The following is a 20,735-nucleotide window of genomic DNA, read 5'->3' as shown; positions in this document are numbered from 1 at the left end:
TGAATAGACTTACAACAAGTAAAGAGATTAAAATAGGAATAAAAAAACATTCCACAAAGAAAAGCCCAGGACTAAATGGATTCACTGATAAATCCTACCAAACATTTTAAAAAGTATTAACACTACTCTTTCACAAACTCTTCCAAAAAATAGGGGAACACTCCCCAACTATGAGGAAAGTATTATCCTGATACCTAAATGAGGCAAAGATATCACAAGAAGAAAGAACTATAGACCAATATCCCTTATGAATATAGATGCAAAAATCCCCAACAAAACACTAGGAAGCCAAATCCAGCATTATATCAAAAAGGATTAAATACCATGACCAAGTAGGATTTATTCCAGGGATGCAATGTTGGTTCAACATCTGAAAATTAACCGTATTAATAAAAGAAAAAAAATCACATGATCATCTCAATAGACAGAGAAAGCTTTTGACAAATTCCAACACCTTCCAGGATAAAAAAAAAAAAAAAAAAAAAAAAAAAGGTCTGAAAGGACACCATCAAGAAAGTAGAAAGACAATGCATAGAATGGGAGAAAATATTTACAAATCATATAGCTGATAAGTGACTTGTCTCTGGAATTCGTAGAGAATTCTTACAACTTAGCAATAAAAAGTCAACCCAATTAAGAAATGGATGAAAGACTTGAATAGACACTTCTCCAAAGATATACTATGGCCAATAAGCACATGAAAAGGTGCTCAATATCTGTAGTCATCAGGGGAATGCAAATCAAAACCACAATGAAATACCATTCCTGGCCACTAGAATGGCTATAATAAAAAAGACAGTAACAAATGTTGGTGAGAATGTGGAAAAATTGAAACCCTTACATGCTGCTAGTGGGAATGTAAAGTGGTACAGCTTCTTTGAAAAAGAGTTTTGCAGTTCTGCAGAAAGCTAAACATAGAGTTATCCTATGATCCAGAAATTCTTTTTCTTTTTTTTAATCCAGCCATTCTACTGCTAGGTATATAGCAAAGAGAATTGAAAACATACATCCACACAAAAACTTGTACAGGAATGTTCACAGCAGCATAATTCACAATAATCTCAAAGTGAAAATAACCCCAATGTTTATCAACTGACCACTGTATAAACAAAAGATTGTGTATCCATATGTTATTTGGCATAAAAAGGAATGGAGAACTGACACATGCTACAACATGGACAAACCTTGAAAACATTATGCTATGTGAAGTAAGTCAGACACAAAAGGTTACATATTACATGATTCCATTTATATGAAATGTACAGAATAGGCAAATCCATCCAGACAGACAGCAGATTAGTGTTGCCAGAGGGTGGGGGAATACACTATCAGGGACAGGGTTTCTCTTGGGGGTAATGAAAATGATTTAGAATTAGTGCTGATGATTGCTCAACTTTGTAAATATACCAAAAATCACTTTATTGTTACACTTTAAAACAATTTTTTTAACATTCATTTATTATTGGGAGACAGAGTGTGAGCAGGGGAGGGGCAGAGAGAGAGGGAGACACAGAATCCGAAGCAGGCTCCAGGCTCTGAGCTGTCAGCACAGAGCCCGACGCAGGGTGTCATGAGATCATGACCTGAGCCAAAGTCAGACGCTTAACCGACTGAGCCAGCCAGGCGCCCCTATTGTACACTTCAAAGGGATGACTTTTATGTTATATGAATTATATCATGATAAAAATAATTAAATAAATCAGAACAGCTCTGTTTCTGGACCCAATTAGATCAGGGCTTGCTTTGAATGAATGCAGGAATTGTACAATTATTTTGAACATCAACTAGAGATGCTCATTTACAAGAGGGCAAGTTGCTATGAAGTAGTCCTCCCCCAATTTTATATGTCAAATAGTTCATATAATTTTTATTGCTGTAATATATATTTGAGAATGTCTATAATAATGGATTCTGCTCCAAAACAGTGATCATACCAGAAGTTGCTGGAGATATGTGCACATTTATATTGCGTAAATTATGCAAATCCCACTTATGTGAAAGTGAAAACATATTCACATGCAAACATGATAATATCCCCCATTCTTCTGTTAAGCGAGTGTTTGTAACTGTGGTCCGTCCTGCTTGAAATCTATTTAATACAAGTCCTAGCCGATCTGAGGTTTTAGCCAGTCTGGGAAGAGCTGTTTCTGGTGCTAGGATTCGTTTTACATTTGTTGGATTGAGGTGACTGGGACATTCAAGTGTAAACACGAAGTAAAACTGAGGAGCGAATTTGGGGCCGATTTGTGTGTTGCACCATGCCTGTACGTGAAGATCGAACAACTTGCAGAACAGAACAAGAACAAGGAAGACCAAGGGCTGAATTTGAGGAATAATCACTTTTGGGGATGAAAGGAGGACGTGTCAGTGAAGGAGAGGAAAAGGGCAAGCAGAGAACAAGTTAAGGCGGACTCATCTCCCGGGTACTACTCCTGGAGGGGCGGGGCGGGTAGGTTAGCTGTTCACATGAGATGCTCGGGTTGAGTCCCCATTATCCTTGTAAGCGTCTGAGTCCCCTGACGGAGAAAGGGACACAATAATATGAAATATCAAAGTAGTGACTTAATTCATTTTCTCTCCTTCTAGCTTTCTGTCTCTATCCATTCGGTCATCTTCCCTGTGGCTTCCCAACACAGTTTAAGCCCCGCCCTTGTTGAACCCTTAAGACTTTCCTTCACTGCAGGCTTGCCTCGTCGCGTTTGACCCGGCTCAGCCGCCGTGACAAAGCCTTTGCGCATGTGCAGAGTGAAACTGGAGGAAGGTGAAGATGGCGGCGGCCAGGGCGCGGGTCCTGGGAGTCCGATGGCTGCAAAGGGCAGCCCGGACCGTGGTGCCGCTGGGAGCACGGACAGGTTCGCCAAAACGGGCGAGGCCTCAATGTGGGAAGGGGATGCCTGAGGTTTGGTGTGTCGAGGGTTGGGGGGGGGGGTGGGTATCGCGGATACTGCAGTGGCCGTGTCCGGCGAGGGGGCGGAGGTATATCCACAGAGAAAGGAGTCAAGTCTCACCTGGTCCTTTGAAGCCCGGGCCGCCACAGCCTCCGCACCTTGAAGCCTTCGGGGCGGCAGGAGGGACCAGGTCTTTTCTGACCCGCCCCTTTCTGCTCTCCAGCTTCGCACATTACCAAGGACATGCTCCCGGGGCCCTATCCCAAGACCCCAGAAGAACGGGCCGCCGCCGCCAAGAAGTATAATATGCGAGTAGAAGACTACCAACCGTACCCTGATGATGGCATGGGGTGAGATGCAGAGTCTGCTGGCAGCCGGGTAGTGATGGGAGATGGCCAGCTCCATTGCGTGGCTCCACTCTGACCATTTTCCCTGAACCTTCTCGTGATCCCTCAGAGTCAGTGGTGTGGGTGCTTTTCTCGGTGGAGGGAGGTGGGAGGTGATGGGTGAGCAGCTGCAGCCTAGAGGACTTCAATTTTCTCCTTGGCTCAGGCTGTTTCCTCAAATGAGGAAGCCGGGATTTTAATAGCTCCCTCGAGGACCCCTGAATAGCAGGAACTTTCCTTGGCTTCATCCAGAGCGCAAGGTTTCATTTAGATTGAGCATCTGCTGGGCTCAGGTGCTGTCATGCAGACACGTGATCAGGCTGGAGCTGGACTCCTGTCTTGAGAGCCGTATTTGTAGATGAAGTACTCTATATTCGTGTGTATATCTTTCTTGTAAAAAAATACCTTTGCTATTAGGGCTGTGGAAATTGTAGTCACTGTCAAGTGGATTAAGCAGCCAACTCCCCTACGCCAATCCACCCCCCCCCCCCTTTAAATAACATCCCCATGGTTAATTATCTGGAGCGATTACCATCACCCTCATTTTCTTTCCTAGCATCGCTCTTTCAATAGTGGTTTTAGCAGCTCCTATTCTTCTTCTTGTTTTCCAATCATTTTCTGTGACACATGACTAGTTGTCATCATTTCCTATGCCTCTTATTTTGTTGTGGACAAGAGTAGCATTGGTAGCAGTCTGTATAAGCTGAAACTGGATTTGTTGGGGGGAAACCCAGCTTAGCAGAAAATCCCATGAGGTGTTTGAGACATGGAGATGCATGCTAACTTGGTGGTTGGGAGCACAGTTGCCATGAAGAGAAAGCTTTTCTAATCTGAACCCCTTTTGTTTGTATTCCAATTAGCTGGGTGACCTTGGGTTCAGACTAAACTACAGTTTTATTTTCTGTCTAATGAGGAAATCAGAGTGATTAATTGCTAAATTTCCTTCCAGCTCTGACATTATAACATTGCATGACTTTTTGTTGTTTTTGAAAGAGGGGGACAAGCATATATGTTATAATGTTGCAGAATTTGACCTAGGGGCGTCTGGGTGGCTCAGTCGTTGAGTCTGACTCTTGGTTTCTGCTCAGATCATGATCTCATGGTTTGTGGGTTCGAGCCCACACTGGGATGGGGGAGGAGGGGGAATTTGGCTTGGGATATTCTCTCTCTCTCTCTCTCTCTCCCTCTCTCTCTCTCTCTCTCTCTCTCTCTCTGCCTCTCCTTCACTTGTGCACTCTCAAATAAATAAACTTTAAAAAGGTAAAATAAAAACCAGAGTTTGACATGAAGTTTTACTTACACTTTGGACTTTTGTGGTTAGTTCTGTGCTTAGTGACTATAAATTGAGATACTGATTTGAAAGTGGTTTCCTCTGTCCTTAGGTGAAGCAATTTTTTCTGTCACTTGGGTTCTTATCTCTAACATGAGGGGACTTTGAGTTTTCTGAGTGAGGCTGCTCAGAGCCCCTTCCAGAAGTTTTTCTGTCTCTCCAGATATGGGGACTACCCAAAGCTCCCTGACCGCTCACAGCAGGAGAGGGATCCATGGTATGACTGGGACCACCAAGACCTGAGGTTGAACTGGGGTGAGCCGGTGAGAAATCCATATCCCATTTGACCTTCCTTCCTTCTCCCTAAATCTTCCTGAGGATTCTTTCTTTATCTAAATGGCACTTTGCTGTCTAAATAACATTAAGGCTTTCTGCCCAAGGAAGCAAGGTCCAGTGATCTGAGATCTGAGGTTCCATGTGTGGTACATGGAATGGGACTTCTGGAAATAATCAGAACTATGTACTTTGAAAATTGTGAACTTCCATGATTGAGCTGTCTTTAGTTAGCAGAACCTAGAGCTAAGCCAGCACCTAGTCCTATATGCTAGAGTAGCTCACACTTGATTCTCAGAGTATTGTCCTGAGGCAATAGAATGCTTTTATTGAACTTTATATCAGGCTCTGATCACCCTTTTGCAGACCGCCTGCCATTTGCAGGAAGAGCAGTATGTGGTATTTATCTGCTTTTCTGCCTCAGATGCACTGGGACCTTGACATGTATATCAGGAACCGTGTGGACACATCCCCTACACCTGTTTCCTGGAATCTCATGTGTAAGCACCTCTTCGGCTTCGTGGCCTTCATGCTGTTCATGTTTTGGGTTGGGGAGACTTACCCCACCTACCAGCCTGTGGTGAGTATCTGAGAAGTGTCCCCGTAGGCACATTTGCTTAGCCCTGTTTCCTGAGGGAGTGAAGTCTGTAGAGTAGGGATCCAGCCAAGACCAAGCCTGTCTTCCTGGTAAGGCCTGTGGAGGGCCTGACGCATTGGCCTGGCACCAGAGTCAGAGCACTGCTCCATGCACACATCTTGGATCAGCCTAAGAGAGAAGAAACGGTTTAGGACTAGGTGAGGAATGAGAATGTGGAAGTCAACTCGTCTTCTATAAATGCTAATTTTGAGAGAGCAACAAATAAATTTACTTATTTATATTGAGGGAGGGATAGAGAGAGAGGAGGGAGGGAATCCCAAGCAGGCTCTGTGCTGCCCGACCGACGCAGGGCTCAATCTCACAAACCATGAGATCATGACCTGAGCCAAAACCAAGAGTCAGACACTCAGTTGACTGAGCCACCCAGGTGCCTCTCAACTCGTCTTCTAGAGTTGCCATTTGGGGGCTGTACTCACTAATTATGTTTTAGCAAGTGATCTTTCAAGGTAGAGTCAAGGCATCTAGAGCTGAAACCTATCCTCTGCTGGAGGCATGAAGGGCAGTTCCCTTAGGGTACTGGAAGCAATTAAATATTTACTACAAGCATGGACCATTTTATTTTGGAGAGTGTAAAGGACACAGAAAATATGCTGTCTAGCTTTATGGGAGTTTAATTTGGATAAGCAAATGGTGAGCAACATTTGAACAGAGATACAGGAATTTGGCAGTTTTAGTGTATATATGTAAATAGTGAATGTGTGTGTTAAGACGTGTGAGATGCTGTTAAAAAGAAGGATGGTGCTAAATACTAAAAATATGTATAGTCTTTGGATGGTGGGGAGAAGTTGGAGAGAACATTTGGGGCAGGACAAAATAGAATGAAGAGGAGAGTGAGTTAGTTGGAATGGAATAGGCATATAAAATATTCCTAGAATAACCAGCTGTATTGGTTACCTAGAGAGCTGCTAAAAATTCAGATTCCTGGAGAGCCTAATTCAGTAGCTCCATGGTGGGGTTCTAAAATCAATATTTAACAAGTTCCCAGGTTATTCTGATGATTTCAGAAATTAGGTATGGAAATTGCCATGTTAAAAAAATATCGTGAGGTGAGCTGATCAGTTAGGTTGGGATGCTTTTATTGCATGGCTAGGGATTTGGGCTTCGTAGCATAGTAAGACATCAATGGCATTAATAGTAAGACTAGTGGCATAGTAAGACATTAATTCAACAAATATTTATGAAGACCCTACTATGTTCCACGTACAGATTGGGCTAGGGGTTGGGGACCCAGTGATGACCTGGACTTCCTCTAGTCAGCACCGAACTGTGTTGGGTTTTTGAACAGAAAAATGACATAATCTAATGAAGGCTAGGACTTTAGGATGATTGATCTGGGAGTAGTCTACAGGGTAGATTGTCCGGGAAGGAACTGAAAGCAGGAAGACTGTCGTGTTTGCAGTTGGCTGCTCGGTGCTACCTCTGCAGAGATCATCGATGTCCTGATGGTAGCTGGCGTGTCTGTGTGCACTGACACGAGCCTTCCTACCAAGCCCCAGGGGCTCCAGGCTGGAGAGTGCACGTAGGGCTGGTGTGAGCACTAACTTCTCTTCAGGAGAGCAAGAAACACAGTGTGGCTCTTCCATTTTTCAGTTCTGTAAGCACATCACCCTTTCCTCCTCCCCTTGAGCTGTGTTCCCTGACAGCTGTTTGTTGGTAAAGCCAGCAGCCCCTAAAGCACGTCCCAGCCGTGTCTCCTCTGTGCTTTCCCCCACTGCTGCTCCTGCACGCCTCATTTGCTAGGCCACTTTAGTGGTGGAACCATTAGAGGCTGAGTGACTTAAAGGAGATTGAGTCTGTCTCGACCCCAGGAGAGAGTGGGATGGATGGATGCATCGTCTCATTTAGAAAGCGCTCTCCCTTCCTCCCTCCTTCCTTTTCTTTCTCTCTCTCTGTCTCCCTCTCTCTCCCTCTCTCCCCCGACACACTCTCACTCTCTCTTTCTCTCTCTCTCTCTCTCTCTCTCTCACACACACACACACACACACACACACACACACACAGTGTAGGCACCACCTCTTTTACAATCTAGGCTTTCTGTCTGCCTTGGGCTGAGTAGGGAAGAGGAGCAGTGTTCCTGCTGTTCTAGCCCAGCTGGGTCCGACCAGAGGCCACCTCATACCCATTTACCATGTGTGATTGTTAACTCAGAGTGGGGTGTAGCCAGGTATTGGCTGGATGTATGCTATCTTGCTGACCTGTGTTTTTTCCTCAGGGGCCAAAGCAGTATCCTTATAACAATCTGTACCTGGAAAGAGGCGGCGATCCCACCAAAGAGCCTGAGCCGGTGGTTCATTATGAGATCTGAGACGGCTTCATCGGCTTTGTGTCCCCTGACTTCCTCATTTCTAGAGATTTAACCTTAATGAAATCCCTAATAAAACGTAGTGCTGTGGTATCTGTGCCTCATTTCCCCAGGAATAGCCACTGCCGTGAGGACCTCATCCTTTTCCTTTCCTTTTTTTCTGCCTGCTATCTGTTCCCACCCCCTACCCACTCTGAGATTAGAAAGATGGGAGGGTAGGGGGAGTTAAGCACAAGAAAATGGTACTTTGTTAATTTTGCTGGGGCTGTGAAGGTATTTGAGGGTTTCAGTTGTGCAGTAGGTGGTAAGGGTAGCTTCTTTTCCCATTTACAGGGTTGAAGAAAAAGGAAGATATGTTCCTGACTTCCCAAGTTGGAACAAGATATATTTTCCATAAGAAACCTTTTTATAACGGTTAGGGTTTTTGTTTTTGGGTGTTTTTTTTTTTTGAAAAAGTGCACTTAAAAAAAAATTTTTTTAAGCCTATTTATTTATTTTGAGAGAGACAGAGACAGCATGAGTGGGGGAAGGGCAGCTAGAGAGGGAGAGAGAGAATCCCAAGCAGGCTCTGTGCTAGCAGCTCAAACCCACGAAGCCATGAGATCATGACCTGAGTCAAAACCAAGAGTCGGATGCATAACTGACTGAGCCACCCAGGCTCCCCTAAAAAGTACACTTTAACATGTTTCAAGTATGTTATAGGATAAATAGGTGTTTTTGAACTCACCTGAGGCTGTGACTGTCTCTAATGTCATTTCTGTTGTAAGAGTACACACAAGTATTCCTTGTTCCAAAGCAACTTGTGAATCCTACATTTATGAATTAGAGGGTAGTTCAGTGAGTTATTCTGAACCTATGCATGGCTTTTGCTATGGTTTTTGAGGGTCTATCTCGATGCATCTGTTAAGTGAAACAACTCATTTTCTTTTTGTCCCTTTGGAGACGTTTTCTTAAAATTACACTGCCTGAAAACCTGTCCCATAGGAAAAAAAAAAAAAAGCACACTTTCAATATGACCTATGAAAGCAAGTCCACCCAAGTTACCAGACCTTTAGTGGTTGTCCAGGAAGTGAAAGAGGGATTTGTTTTTAATGATTTTTTTTAAATGTTTATTTTTGAGAGAGAGCAGAAGCAGGGGAGGAGCAGAGAGAGGGAGACTACATTCAAAGCAGGTGCCAGGCTCTGAGCTGTCCGTGCAGAGCCCAACACGGGGTTTGAACTCCCAAACTTCAAGATCATGACCTGAGCCGAAGTTGGATGCTTAACTGACGGAGCCACCCAGGCACCCCTAAAGAGACTTTTATGAGACCAGAGGATGGGTACTTCTAATAAAATGCCACTACTTCTGGCTTTTTATCTGTCTTCATTCTCTGTCCTCTGTTGCCTTTGGTAATATATGTAACAAATGTCTGTGTGTCTAATATATGTATGAGACATTGATAGGCCCTGGGGCTATAAAATTGAACAGGACAAAAATAGTTGCCTTCAAGTATAGAAGCTAAGACTGGGAGTTACAAAACAAAGTGAAAAGAATTAACAGCTAAGTTGAGAGAAAAGAGTGCACCTTTTTTTTTTTTTTTTTTTTTTTTTTTAATTCTGACCTGCTTGCAGCTGTGACCTGCTTTTGGTTAAAATTTTTCGGAGTGCCCCCATCAGTGACACTTTTGCCTCATTCCCTAGTTCGAGGTGCTGTCTAAGGTTCAGTTTTCCGCCCTGTTTACTTGCCCTCGGGTTTCATCCACTGTTGAGGTGCCTAACATGTTCAAGAAATACTTAGTACGCACAAAGAGTGGGCAGGCACAGACAATACCCTAAATTGTCTTAACATCTGGACTTCAAAACCCTCTAATCCCCACAAAAAGGAAATCTAGACTTGTATCACAGTGACTTGAGGCTCCATGGTAAAATAATGGAACTGACTCACCATCTTTGGAGGCAAAAATACAGTGGAGTTTCTGCCTTAAGCCAAAGTTTTGAATCCAATAACTTAGGTCTAACATCTTCAACTGCTGGTAGAATATTTTTATTTGGAAATGCCATAATTCCCTCAGTCAACATAAAAAATCCATCTGATTTTTTCACCTCCCTCTTCAGCTCTTTAACTTCATCACTCACAAGAGCCTGTCCAGTTTTCCTTTACAATCATTGCTACTATATTAATCCAGGCTTTCATCACCTGGTACCTGGACTGTTCTATTAGTCTTCTAATTTGAGTCCCTGCCTTCAGCTCTGGTCTCTCTCTAAAGGGATCCATATTGCTTGTCTTAAAATACAATTTTCAGGGGCACCTGGGTGGCTCAGTCCGTTAGGCGGGGACTTCAGCTCAGGTCATGATCTCGCGGTCTGTGGACTTGAGCCCCGCGTCCGCTCTGGGCTGGCAGCTCAGAGCCTGGAGCCTGCTTCGGATTCTGTGTCTCCCTCTGTCTCTGCCCCTCCCCTGCTTGCTGTCTCCTTCTCACATAATAAACATTAAAAAAAAAAAAAACACAACCAATATTCATCTTATTGCATCCCTACCCATAATGTTAACTAACCCCCAATTACCTGCAAAGTTGAATTGGTATTCCCAATCTGTTTCCCGCCTCTTTCATTCATGGTGTGGGAAATGCCAGGGTGCCTACTAGCCAGTTGGGCCCTTCCTCCTTTCTGAGACACCACCTATCTTGCCGCTGCAAGGTATGACACCCGTCTTGCGTCCCTGAAATACTCCAGGAAGCCCCTGGTCTACAGTACCTAGGCCTCTGCATGCCTATAGCCCTTAATTCGTTCAGCCAACAGCTTTTCGGCATCAGTTGTTGGTGGGCTGTAGTGCGTCACCGCTGTTTATGGCCTCGATTGCTATTTACCTTTTCAATTAGGATTCCACTGAGAGCTTCTGGAACTAGTTAGTACCAGGTCTTCACCATCATAACAAATAACGAATTAGTATTTTCCCTTTTCAGGGGCTGTTCCCCGAGCCTGGCTCTAACTGAATAGGCCAGAACTTAGCGGTCGCAGGATCTGACCCTCTGCGGCAGAACCGCGTTATCACGGCGCAGGTGAGGGAGCCGGCAGAGCCAGAATCCTATTCCATCCTCTTCGCTGCTCCGCCGGCTCCCCGAGTCGACGCTTCGCGGCGCGTGCGGGCGGCGGTGCTCGGCCTCCAGGGCTACTTTTGGCCCTCGGCAGCCGCCGTCCGCAGCGCCCAGCTGAGCCCACAGGCCCTCGGAGGAGACCTGCCGTGGCTGCGCCGCGCTGCCGTGACCCGGGCTCTCCGCGCAGGTGGGTTTTCCCCGCCTCTCTGGGGCCCGGGGCGCCGCTCCACCGTAGGGAGAGCGCCGGAGGGACCTCGTCCCCCGCGGAGACCCCGGCCCGCGCCTCTCGGGCGCCACCGCGCTGGCTCTCGGATTGGACCCGGCTCCGCTCTCCCGGCCCCGCCGGGGTGCTGCGGCCCCACGAGGGTCTGTCTCCCTTCAGCGCTGCCCTCGCACCTTCTCCCGTGCTCCCCGGACCCCGGCTTAGCCTAGCCTGGAGGGAAGCTGTGCTCACCGCCCCCGCAGGGCCTCGGCTGCGGAGGGTCGCTGGCGCCCTCCATCACCGCGGGAGTCTGTTCGGCTCTTGGTTGAATGTAGATTAACAGCCCGTCTTCCCAGTTTCTAGGCCGTCGGGGATTTAACACCTCATCTGGAGTTGAGTTTGAACTAATATCATGGTTAAAAGCGCTGAGCTATGGAGGCTCAGTGGGGTTCATATCTCGGCCCCAGCCAGTTTTCTTCCCGGTGAAATGTATATAATAATGGTACCTGTTGCACAGAACCGTTATGGAAGTGAGATTTGCCCGTCAAATGCGCAGGGCTAAACGCAGCTCCTACTTCTGTCAAGGGCTTTCCCCACAAACGGGAAAACGGCTTTGACCAGCAGGTGGCAGTGGTGACTGTATAATACGATGTGCAGCGAGTCCGAAGTTAACCTGGTGTTGCCTCAAGCGTTTAGAGGCCCCCTCTAAAGAGGGTCTTGGCTGAGAATCTTGGCTGAATTGGCAGCTTTAAACTCTCTTCAGGCTGGAAAGTACATTAGAGATTGAGGAGTACTACCTACTATTTTAGTAGGTTGCGACTAACCTGACGGTGGTTTCCTTAAGCAGTTTACAATGGGTCCCAAGTTTCTTCCCTCAAGTTCAGTGTTACATTAAAAACAGTACAAAACGAAACCAAAAACTTTTCTGCCACTTTGCTAGCCTGTTGGGATGGCACTTTGAATATGGGTTAGAATTGTATTGGAAACCACAGAATTAACATGGATGTCTACGTTCATTAAACATAGTATCAAGCACTTTACTCTATGCCAGACATTGTTCTGGCACTAGTTAGTTATAACATGGTGAACAAAGCAGACACAGTACAAGCTCTCCTGGAGTTTACTTATTGGTGGTTGAGACCAACAATGTAAATGTAAATAAACACATAACAATAAGTTACCAAGGAGAAAAAAAAATTGAGACTGATTTTGGTTGGGTGGCTCACCTCCCTGAGGGGGTGAGACACTTAGCCCAGAAAGATGTGAAAAGGAGCCAGTCACGCAGAGAATGAAAGGGAGAACATTTGAAGTATCAGAAACAGAGTTTACAAAAGCTCTGAGGTAATAAAAAGCCAGGAAATGAAAGAAAGGAAAAAAAAATGTGGCTGCAGCGTAATGAATAAAGGGGGAAAGTAGCAAGAGACGAGGTTGAAGTGGAAGGATGAGCCTTTAAGCAGGGTCATAAGGGGTTTGAGTGCAATTTTGTTTTGAGTGCAATAGAAGTCATTGGAAGACTTGAAGCATGGAATGCCAAAATTCTATATATTTTTTTATTTTAAAAGTTCACGTCTGCTGCTATGTAGAGAGTTAATTGGGTGATGGTAGAATAAAGATAACCATTTGGAAGATTATCGCAGTAATGCAGGTGAGAGATGATGGTGTCTTCAGATAGAATGGTGGTAGTGCAGCTAGAGAAGAGTAAACAGGTTAAGAGACATTTTGGGGGCGAAATCAGGAAGCCTTAATGATGAATTAGAAGGGAATAAGGGACAAGAAGGAATTGAGGGTGACTTTCAGGTTCCCAGGTTGAGCAGTTGGGTGGATAGTGATACTGTATACGGAGATGAAGAAAACTGGAGAAGGAACAGATTCAGGGGAAGGAGGTGGTAGAATGGAGAATTCCATTTTAGACAGACTGACTTAGGTATCTTTGCTATATCCCAATAGAAATGTTTGATGAGCAGTTTCATATAAGGACTTGGCGCTCAGAGTTGAGAAATTTGTGTTGGTGGTATGAATTTAGGGGTCATCAGCATACAGATGAAAAGCCAAGGGAATGGATGAGGTCACTGAGAGGTTATCCAATTTGATGGTTATCATCACCATTGGGCCTGTGGCAACCAGTGTGTTTAAATATCTTTTTGGGGTTAAAGCATTAGATTTTAGTAATTGGGTAAGTGAACTGTCCTTGCAGATCTACAGATGGTCATGCGTGTGTCACCCTGTATTGCCCTGAAATGCCCCCATTCCATGGTGGGGAGAGAGAAACAAGAACTTGTGTCCACAGGTGCTTCCTAGATCTGGCCCTTAAGCTTGCTGATTTCTATTTTTAGTAAGCTGAGGGTTATGTCAGTTTTCTGCCACCTACAGGACGGACCATGAAGCTAAAGGAGCTTGAACGGCCTGCTGTCCAAGTGTGGAGCCCAGCCAGCCAGTGCCCTGTGTATCTCGCCACAGGTATGATGATACTGTGGACTAGGATCCACTGGAAGTACATAGGTCAAGGGGAAACTTAATATTCAGAATTCTTTACTGAGCTTCAGAGAAAGCTTTAGAGTCATGAAAAGGTGGGGTTCGCTTGCAGGATAAGCAAGGGGACATTAGGTGTTTGGGGTACCTAGGGGCAGCCTTGAATTATGGTTCAAGCTTGAGCACCTCCTGTTTTCTTGCTTTCTTTGGAGTTACCACTTGAAAAAGGATATACCCAGTCCTCTCCTGTTCCGCTGCCTCTCCACTCCCTAACCATTTATACCCCAAATCCATGCATGTATTTTTGCTTATATACTGCCTCTTCCTAACTTTTCTTGTGCCTAGGAACATCTGCCCAGCAGTTAGATGCCTCCTTTAGCACAAATGGCACCTTGGAAATCTTTGAGGTTGATTTCAGGGACCCCTCCTTGGACTTGAAACGCAAGGGAGTCCTTTCTGCCTCAAGCAGGTACCATGTCTGAATTGTTGATGTGTGTGCAGGGCAGCTCCTGATGTAGACTGAGGAATTCTGGGAGCAAGGTGTGCTTCTCAAGGCTCATAAGGATATCTATTAGGTGAAGGACCTTCACCAAGTTGGGGAGAAGTTAACTCTGGGTTTATTTTACCAAAGGATTTTAAAAACACACACTCTCACTTTTTTGGTCAACAGCGGCATCAGGCAGAGTCGTGTGTTAGAGACTCCTCAACCAAGCCTGGACCCATACGTGCCTGCTCTCTCTCTGAGCCCAGAGATGTTGGCTTCTTTCTCCCTTGGCTCTTGTGAAGATAACCTGACACAATATCTCCTTTCGTGCCAATGGGAGGAGAATGAATGAGCCTCTCCTCATTGTGGTTAGGCACTGATTGGGTGCTCCTGGATTTCATGGCTCTGGCAGGCTTACAGGCCTGAGTACAGGCATTCACAGAGCACATGTATACAGGTCAGGCACTATGCTAGGGACTCTGTATATCTTATTCATTCCTCAAAATGAGCCTGAGCAATAAATACCATTATTCCCATTTTGCATAGGAGGGAACCAAAACTCTGGGAAGCTAGGATTTACACATAGGTCTCATTCCAAAATCTACCTTCTTTCGATTATTCAACTTCTCTTTTATAGGTTTTGTAAAGATGTGGCTTACAGTCTGAAGCAGTGGTCTCCAAATTTTCATACCACTGGGGAAAATGTGAATATTCACTATACTCAAGTTATAGAGGCAATATAAATAATACACATGCATTACTCTACTATTAAAAAGTGCCATTTCCATAATTTTATAGATTAAAAATATAAGTCTTTTTCCTACAGAGAATTATCTTGTCCATCCCTCTTTAGAGATTACTGGTCAAAATGCAACTTTGCATTCTCTTATGAATGTTTTGGTCCATCTGAGAGATAAATTAAGATATTTAGATAGAAGTACTCTCTTTTTTCTTTACATGGGTTAGCCTAATAATGAAAGGTTAGTTATCGTTCTCCCTTTCTTGAGCCCCTATATCACTTTCTGACAGTATCCTTTATTTTACAGTTTTTTTATATCTTTGTATTTCCAGTATCTTTCCCTTTGAAGAGCAGCCACTAGAGGGTTTACCAATAATGATGAGATATTCTTAGCCTCCAAGCAAGCATTTCAGAAAGGGCTCCTGAAAGAGGGGAGCTAATTCAATAACATTTATGCTCCTGGACTTAAGAAGAGGGGCAATGGGTAAGAGCTCCTATCCTCAGCCAGCCAAGCAACAGCTTTAGCACAGTAGTGGCTCCTTAGGGCTAATAGTTCCTAAGAAAGAAACAATATAGTTGCTTAAGAAACCTTGAAATTGAATCCTAAGATCCCTGTGGGCAGAGATTTTTGTCTGTTTTATTCACTGCTGTATCTCTAACTCCTAAAACATCACCTGGCATTTGATGCTTAAGGATTATCTGTTAAATGAATGAGCGATGCTAGAAATGTCTGGATTACCAAACTGAGCACTCATATCCACCATTTCAGTTAGTTAAAGTTATTCTTCAGTTAATCTTAGTGCCCTGAGAGCTTTTCAAAGGTGACGATCGGTTTGTTTTGCAGCCAACTAGGCTGAAGGGACCCTTTTTGAAATGTTGGTACTCAAATCAGGAATTGTAAACTTCACTTCATACCCTGTTTGATCCTGCAGGGATTGGGAGCTATACCCAAAATAAATAGTGCAGCTAACACTATTGATAGTGTGTCATCTCTATTTTCTTTTCTACCTCTGTAATTGTGTGCAAGGATTGAGTTGCATTTCCAAAGACCTAAGGAACTATCTTTGACATAGATCTATAGGGTGTTGTTGAAGAAATCATCTTAGACACCCAAGGGCCTAAGGCACCCACTTCTTTCTGTTCCAGCCTGGGTTCAGTCACTTACTCAGAAACCCACATCTCAAACTATTGACCAAGATGATCGAGGTAGAGAGAGGGCTGCCTGTTCTTTGCTTTATACTTTCCTCTTTCTTTTCTGTGCCATTTTTTGCGTGGTTTAGTGGAAAGCACAGTTGTATTGGGTTGCATCCTTGGCTAGAGATAGGTGACTTTGTGCAAATGGAGGTCTTAGGTTTCCTCACTTACATATAAAGAAGAGGTTGTACAAGAAGACTAAGAACCTACTGAGCTCTAAATTCAGGTATTATGTTCAGTGTTTCCTTCTCTTCCTTTTTTGTATCATAATCTCTTTTCTTTTTCCTTTTTTTTTTTTTTTTTTTTTTAAAGAAACCTTCCTTGGGTCTCATCGTTATTACCTAACACATACTTTTCAAAATCTTCCCCCATCCTTTGCCTGCCCTTTTCACCAGACGCATGCCTCAACCACATTTGAATCCTGAAGATCCCCTTATATCAATTCATGAGGCATCAGAAAATATTATGTATTTAGAAATATCTGACTGAAAGAGAAGTCCTCTGAAACACTGGTGTGGGGGTGGATAAGGGACCACCTCAAGCTGTAAATAGACTGAAGAGAGGGAATGGATTAAAGCCACCGGGTGCATCAGAATCAATATGGATTAGCACGTGCATTGAAGCAAGTGATGTTTGGTTTGTTAGATGAATCTCACTCAAGAATAAAGGTTTTTGGGAGAATAATACATTATTTATGAATTGTCTTAATGAAATGAGGACTTAGCTGCTGTGGCTGAATGAGGTCAGAGACCAGTGTGCGATGTGCAGTACTCCACCCTCTGTCTGCACTGAGGGTCTAGATCTTTTTGTGGTCTCTGTAACCTCTGTATGACCTATTCTCTAGTAACGTGAAGACAGTAGGTGATCTATCTCTCAGCACCTTTATAGTAGTTCTGGCTACTTGGGGAACCCTATGGCCTCTCTTTGGGTGCCTGTGTAAGGAACAACACCAAGCAGAAAAAGATCACCTTGTGTACTTTTCTTAGTTTTCCCATTTCCAAGGTTTGCCTTCCTTAGAGATTACATCAAGATCACAGAGTGGAGAGAACGTGGGCTTTGTTGTTGGATAAGGCCTGGGTTCAGATCCCAATGCTGCCATCTAATATCCTCTTGGACACATTGTTTAACTTCTCTGGCCCTGTTTTTCTCTGCTGTAAATTTGGGATACATGGGCACGTATTAGCTGGTGCATATTAGGCTTCAGAAAAGAAGTTCTCTCAGACAGCCACTGCTTCACTTCGCTGTCTTCATTCTCCAACTTGAGCCCTGCCTTCACTGCTCTTTTTTTTTTTAATGTGTGTGTGTGTGTGTGTGTGTGTGTGTGTGTGTGTGTTGAGAAAGACAGAGCATGAGCAGGGGAGGGGCAGAGAGAGAGGGAGACACAGAATCCGAAGCAGGATCCAGGCTCTGAGCTGTCAGCACAGAGCCTGATGTGGGGCTCAAACTCACCAACTGTGAGATCATAACTGGAGCCGAAGTCAGACACTTAACCACTGAGCCACCTAGGTGTCCCTTCACTGCTCTGACTTTTTAGGAAACTTGGATTCCCTCAGCTAGTTTGGCTTGTTTTCACTTCAGTAACATGAGGTTGGAATTTTTTTAATGTTTATTTTATTTATTTTGATAGAGAGCAAGCGATCAGAGGAGGGGCAGAGAGAGAATCCCAAGCAGGCTCTGCACTGTCAGGGCAGAGCCCAATGTGGGGCTTAAACTCACAAACTGTGAGATCATGACCTGAGCCAAAATCAGGAGTCAGATGCTTAACTGACTGAGCCACCCAGACCCCCTCTGAGGTGGTTATTTTTAAAAAGGAACCTTACTAAGCAAATAAAAGCAAAATCCAAAACAAGTACATAAATTATGGAAGAAAGAATTTACACAACACATATTCCTAGTTATAAATTAGCTAAAGCTTGGCCTCAGCTGAGCTTAGCTAGGATGGCCTTTTGATCTCTCAGGCCTCAATTTTTTCTCTTTAACCTTGTCTTTTTCTCTCCGCCAGGAGCATAGCCATGAGCTGGTCATAGGGCTGGTTCTGTCTTTATGAATTTCAGTGTCTTCCCCTACTGGTCTAGGCTGGTATCAATCTGATGTAGCCAACACAGGGGTTCTCAACCCTGTTTGCTTGTTACAATCACCTGGGGGCTCTTGTTAAAAATGTAGATTCTGGGGGCACCTGGGTGGCTCAGTAGGTTAAGCGTCTGACTTCGGCTCAGGTCATGATCTCGTGGTTTGTGGGTTTGAGCCCCATGTTGGGCTCTGTGCAGACAGCTCAGAGCCTGGAGCCTGCTTCAGATTCTGTGTCTCCCCTCTCTCTGCCCCTCCCATGCTCATGCTCTGTCTCTGTCTCTCAATAATAAGTAAATGTTAAAAAAAGTTTTTAAAAATGTAGATTCTGAGGGCCTGTCTCTGGAAATTCTGCTTTGCAAGGTCTAAGTAGGAAAGTAAAGAATCTGGTTTTTTCTTTTTCTTTTTTTATTTTAGAGAGGAAGAGAGAGTGCAAATGAGGGAGAGGGGCAGAGGGGGAGACAGTCTTAAGCATGCTTCCTGTTCAGTGCGGAGCCGGATGCAGGGCTCGATCCCATGACCTTCAGATCATGACCTGAGCCAAAATCAAGAGTCGGACAGTCAACCCCCTGAACCACCCAGGTGCCCCAAGAATCTGTATTTCTTTGATGCTGTATACTGCCCATTATCACCATCTCCATGGGAACCTCTTCAGCAGAGAATTGCACCTGTATTCTCATGTTTTGAAAGTTCCCATCATTCCATACAAACTCTTCCTATACCATCTCTTTAAATTTCTAATCTCTGGAAATCCTATTTTCAAGCCAAAGGCCATCTTGTTTTTTAACTTTTAAACTATTCAAACATAGAAAGTTGTAGAATAGTACAATGAACAATTACATACTTTTCCCTAGATTTATCAGTAGTTAATATTTTGTTGCATTTGCCTGCATGCCGTGCACTCTTTTTCTGCGTGCACATGTGTGCGCACACACACACACGCTGTTCCCTGACCATTTGAAGAGCAGAGATGATTGGCATTCCTTGAGTCCGTTGAATGATCATGTCCTGGTCCTTGCTTAACTTGTCCTAGCTGTTCTCACTCTCCTAGATGTTCTCTTTCATGTCCTATTTGGGCTCTAGGCTCACTCTCACTAGTGAAATGGTTAACCATAGGACTGTACTTTCTACGTGCTTACAGAAAGAAAATCATTTTGTCACACTCTGTGTTCTGCATCTTGGTCACTCTAAACTAACTAGGCTTGTTCTCGAACTCTTTGGTGACTCCCCCTTGAGGTCTCAGGTGCCTTTGTCTTTGGTCTGTATGCCAGGTGCTGTGATCATACTGACGTTACTGTGACATCTTCTACCACCCCCATGTGAGTTTTTCACTGGCCATATTCTCCTCTGGTTCCTGTGAGACCTATTGTGGGCTTCTCTAGTTATTTTGTTGACTCGCCCTCTGCCCACATTGACCTCTAGCCCCAGGTGACCTGGCAGCCTCTTGAACTAATGTGGCACGCGTTCTTCTGCCCTGTTGAGATCAGTGCAATGTTAGAACACATGGCCTTTTGGACGGTACCTGTAGAGCCACCGTTTGTGTCAGCTCTGCTGCTTTACCTCAGTTGCTGACCTGGTCTCAAATGGTGTTCAACTCTTCACTTCTAACAGGTTGGTGCTGCCTAGTGACTGGTCAAACAGGTTCCTGCCTGGTCACCCCACTCAGTTTCTTGGCTGATGTTTCCCAGGGTGTGGGAACATTTCATTCCAGTTAGGGATCTTATGACATCATTCAGTGTGAAATCTGGCTTCCCCGAAGGGCTGTGGAAATACCCTTGGCTAGCAGCTGTGAAATGGAGGACAAGACTACCTTTAAGGCTTTGGGGATTTCACATGGCTTCCCTAGGGGCTTTGTAGAGGACCTAACTCTGCAGGGGCCCAGGATCCATCTTTTCCTTTTGTGTAAGATGCAGGCCAGAAAGCCAGAAGTGTTTCCCACGAGATGTGTTTATTCTTTTTTGCTTCTGTGTTTCTAGGGCTGGCCGGCTACAGCCATAGAGCAGATCCAGTGGGCTAGTCACATGGGAGAGACACAAGGTGGAGTGATCCTTGGGTCCCTTCTCACTTACAGCTTGAGAGGGAAGAGAGGACAACAGTTGTTGGTGTAGGGAACCTGCTTCTAGTCAGGTACAGAAGAGTTTGGATCTTCCTCTAAACAGAATACAGTCTTTTATGATGGTTAAGGGATCAGACTCTAAAATAAATGGGCCAGACTTTATACCTTGATTCCACCACTTCCTAGGTGTCAAATAGGGATAAAACTACTAACTGTGTATACAGAAATTCATATATTTTCTGTGTCTCAGTTTCCTCAATTGAAAATGGAGTTAGTAATAATACCTTATAGAGTTATTGAATATTAAATCAGTGAAACATGTGAAGCACTTAAAACAATGCTTCATACGTAGGAACTGTTTAATAAGTGTTAGTTGTTACTGTTATTTGAGTTGTGAGGATTAAGTGAAGTAATTTATTTGAGATGTGTATCACTGGCCCTATATAACCCTAACAATGTTAATTTAGGGGGGAAAAAAAAGCCTGACCTCCTCACTTCTAGTGTAACAAAGATGGAATATTTTTCAGAGAAAGGGCAGGACCAAAGTGAGGACACCTCTGTTGTGTGTCTGGTAAGTGAGGGAGAAAGGCAGGCCTGTCTTGGGGTGGGGATG

The 20,735-nt window shown here is 44.4% G+C and overlaps 2 protein-coding genes and 1 long non-coding RNA gene across 17 annotated transcripts in view; 2 read left to right on the top strand and 1 right to left on the bottom strand.

The window, feature by feature from the left end:
* Positions 1-939: 939 nt before the first annotated feature.
* On the bottom strand, positions 940-3,114 carry LOC128779024 (uncharacterized). Its single transcript, XR_008424902.1, has 2 exons — positions 3,009-3,114; positions 940-2,516 (listed from the first exon to the last, which is right to left on the bottom strand). It is a non-coding gene; the product is annotated as an uncharacterized LOC128779024 (long non-coding RNA).
* On the top strand, positions 2,718-7,930 carry NDUFB8 (NADH:ubiquinone oxidoreductase subunit B8). Its single transcript, XM_019459162.2, has 5 exons — positions 2,718-2,852; positions 3,112-3,238; positions 4,768-4,867; positions 5,302-5,457; positions 7,748-7,930. Exons 1-5 carry the CDS (start codon positions 2,768-2,770, stop codon positions 7,838-7,840), a joined length of 561 nt encoding a protein of 186 aa, XP_019314707.1. The 5' UTR covers positions 2,718-2,767; the 3' UTR covers positions 7,841-7,930.
* Positions 7,931-10,968: 3,038 nt separating this feature from the next.
* SEC31B (SEC31 homolog B, COPII coat complex component) overlaps positions 10,969-20,735 on the top strand; it is a 36,410-nt gene continuing 26,643 nt past the window's right edge. For 6 of the 15 annotated variants that reach the window (XM_019459144.2, XM_019459146.2, XM_053909833.1 and 3 more), the window contains exons 1-3: positions 10,970-11,098; positions 13,484-13,570; positions 13,928-14,051. In XM_019459144.2, coding sequence (XP_019314689.2) covers positions 13,492-13,570; positions 13,928-14,051 — 203 coding nt within the window. In that variant the 5' untranslated portion in view covers positions 10,970-11,098; positions 13,484-13,491. Of the gene's footprint in view, positions 11,099-13,483; positions 13,571-13,927; positions 14,052-20,042; positions 20,194-20,278; positions 20,694-20,735 lie in introns of those variants that run through there. The other 9 variants (XM_053909835.1, XM_053909841.1, XM_053909839.1 and 6 more) reach the window with 9 other exon arrangements.

Source organism: Panthera pardus, unplaced genomic scaffold, assembly GCF_024362965.1.
Source record: "Panthera pardus isolate Hobbes unplaced genomic scaffold, ASM2436296v1 HiC_scaffold_22, whole genome shotgun sequence".
In the NCBI taxonomy this organism is placed as follows: Eukaryota; Metazoa; Chordata; class Mammalia; order Carnivora; family Felidae; genus Panthera; species Panthera pardus.
The sequence above is the reverse complement of the archived record's forward strand: the minus strand, read 5'-3'. Positions and strand labels throughout refer to the sequence as shown.

Coding starts and splice junctions, on each gene's coding strand:
- NDUFB8 (XM_019459162.2), top strand. CDS start 2,768: ATGGCGGCGGCCAGGGCGCGGGTCCTGGGAGTCCGATGGCTGCAAAGG. Junction 2,853..3,111: donor GCCGCTGGGAGCACGGACAG/GTTCGCCAAAAC, acceptor TCTGCTCTCCAG/CTTCGCACATTACCAAGGAC. Junction 5,458..7,747: donor ACCCCACCTACCAGCCTGTG/GTGAGTATCTGA, acceptor TTTTTTCCTCAG/GGGCCAAAGCAGTATCCTTA.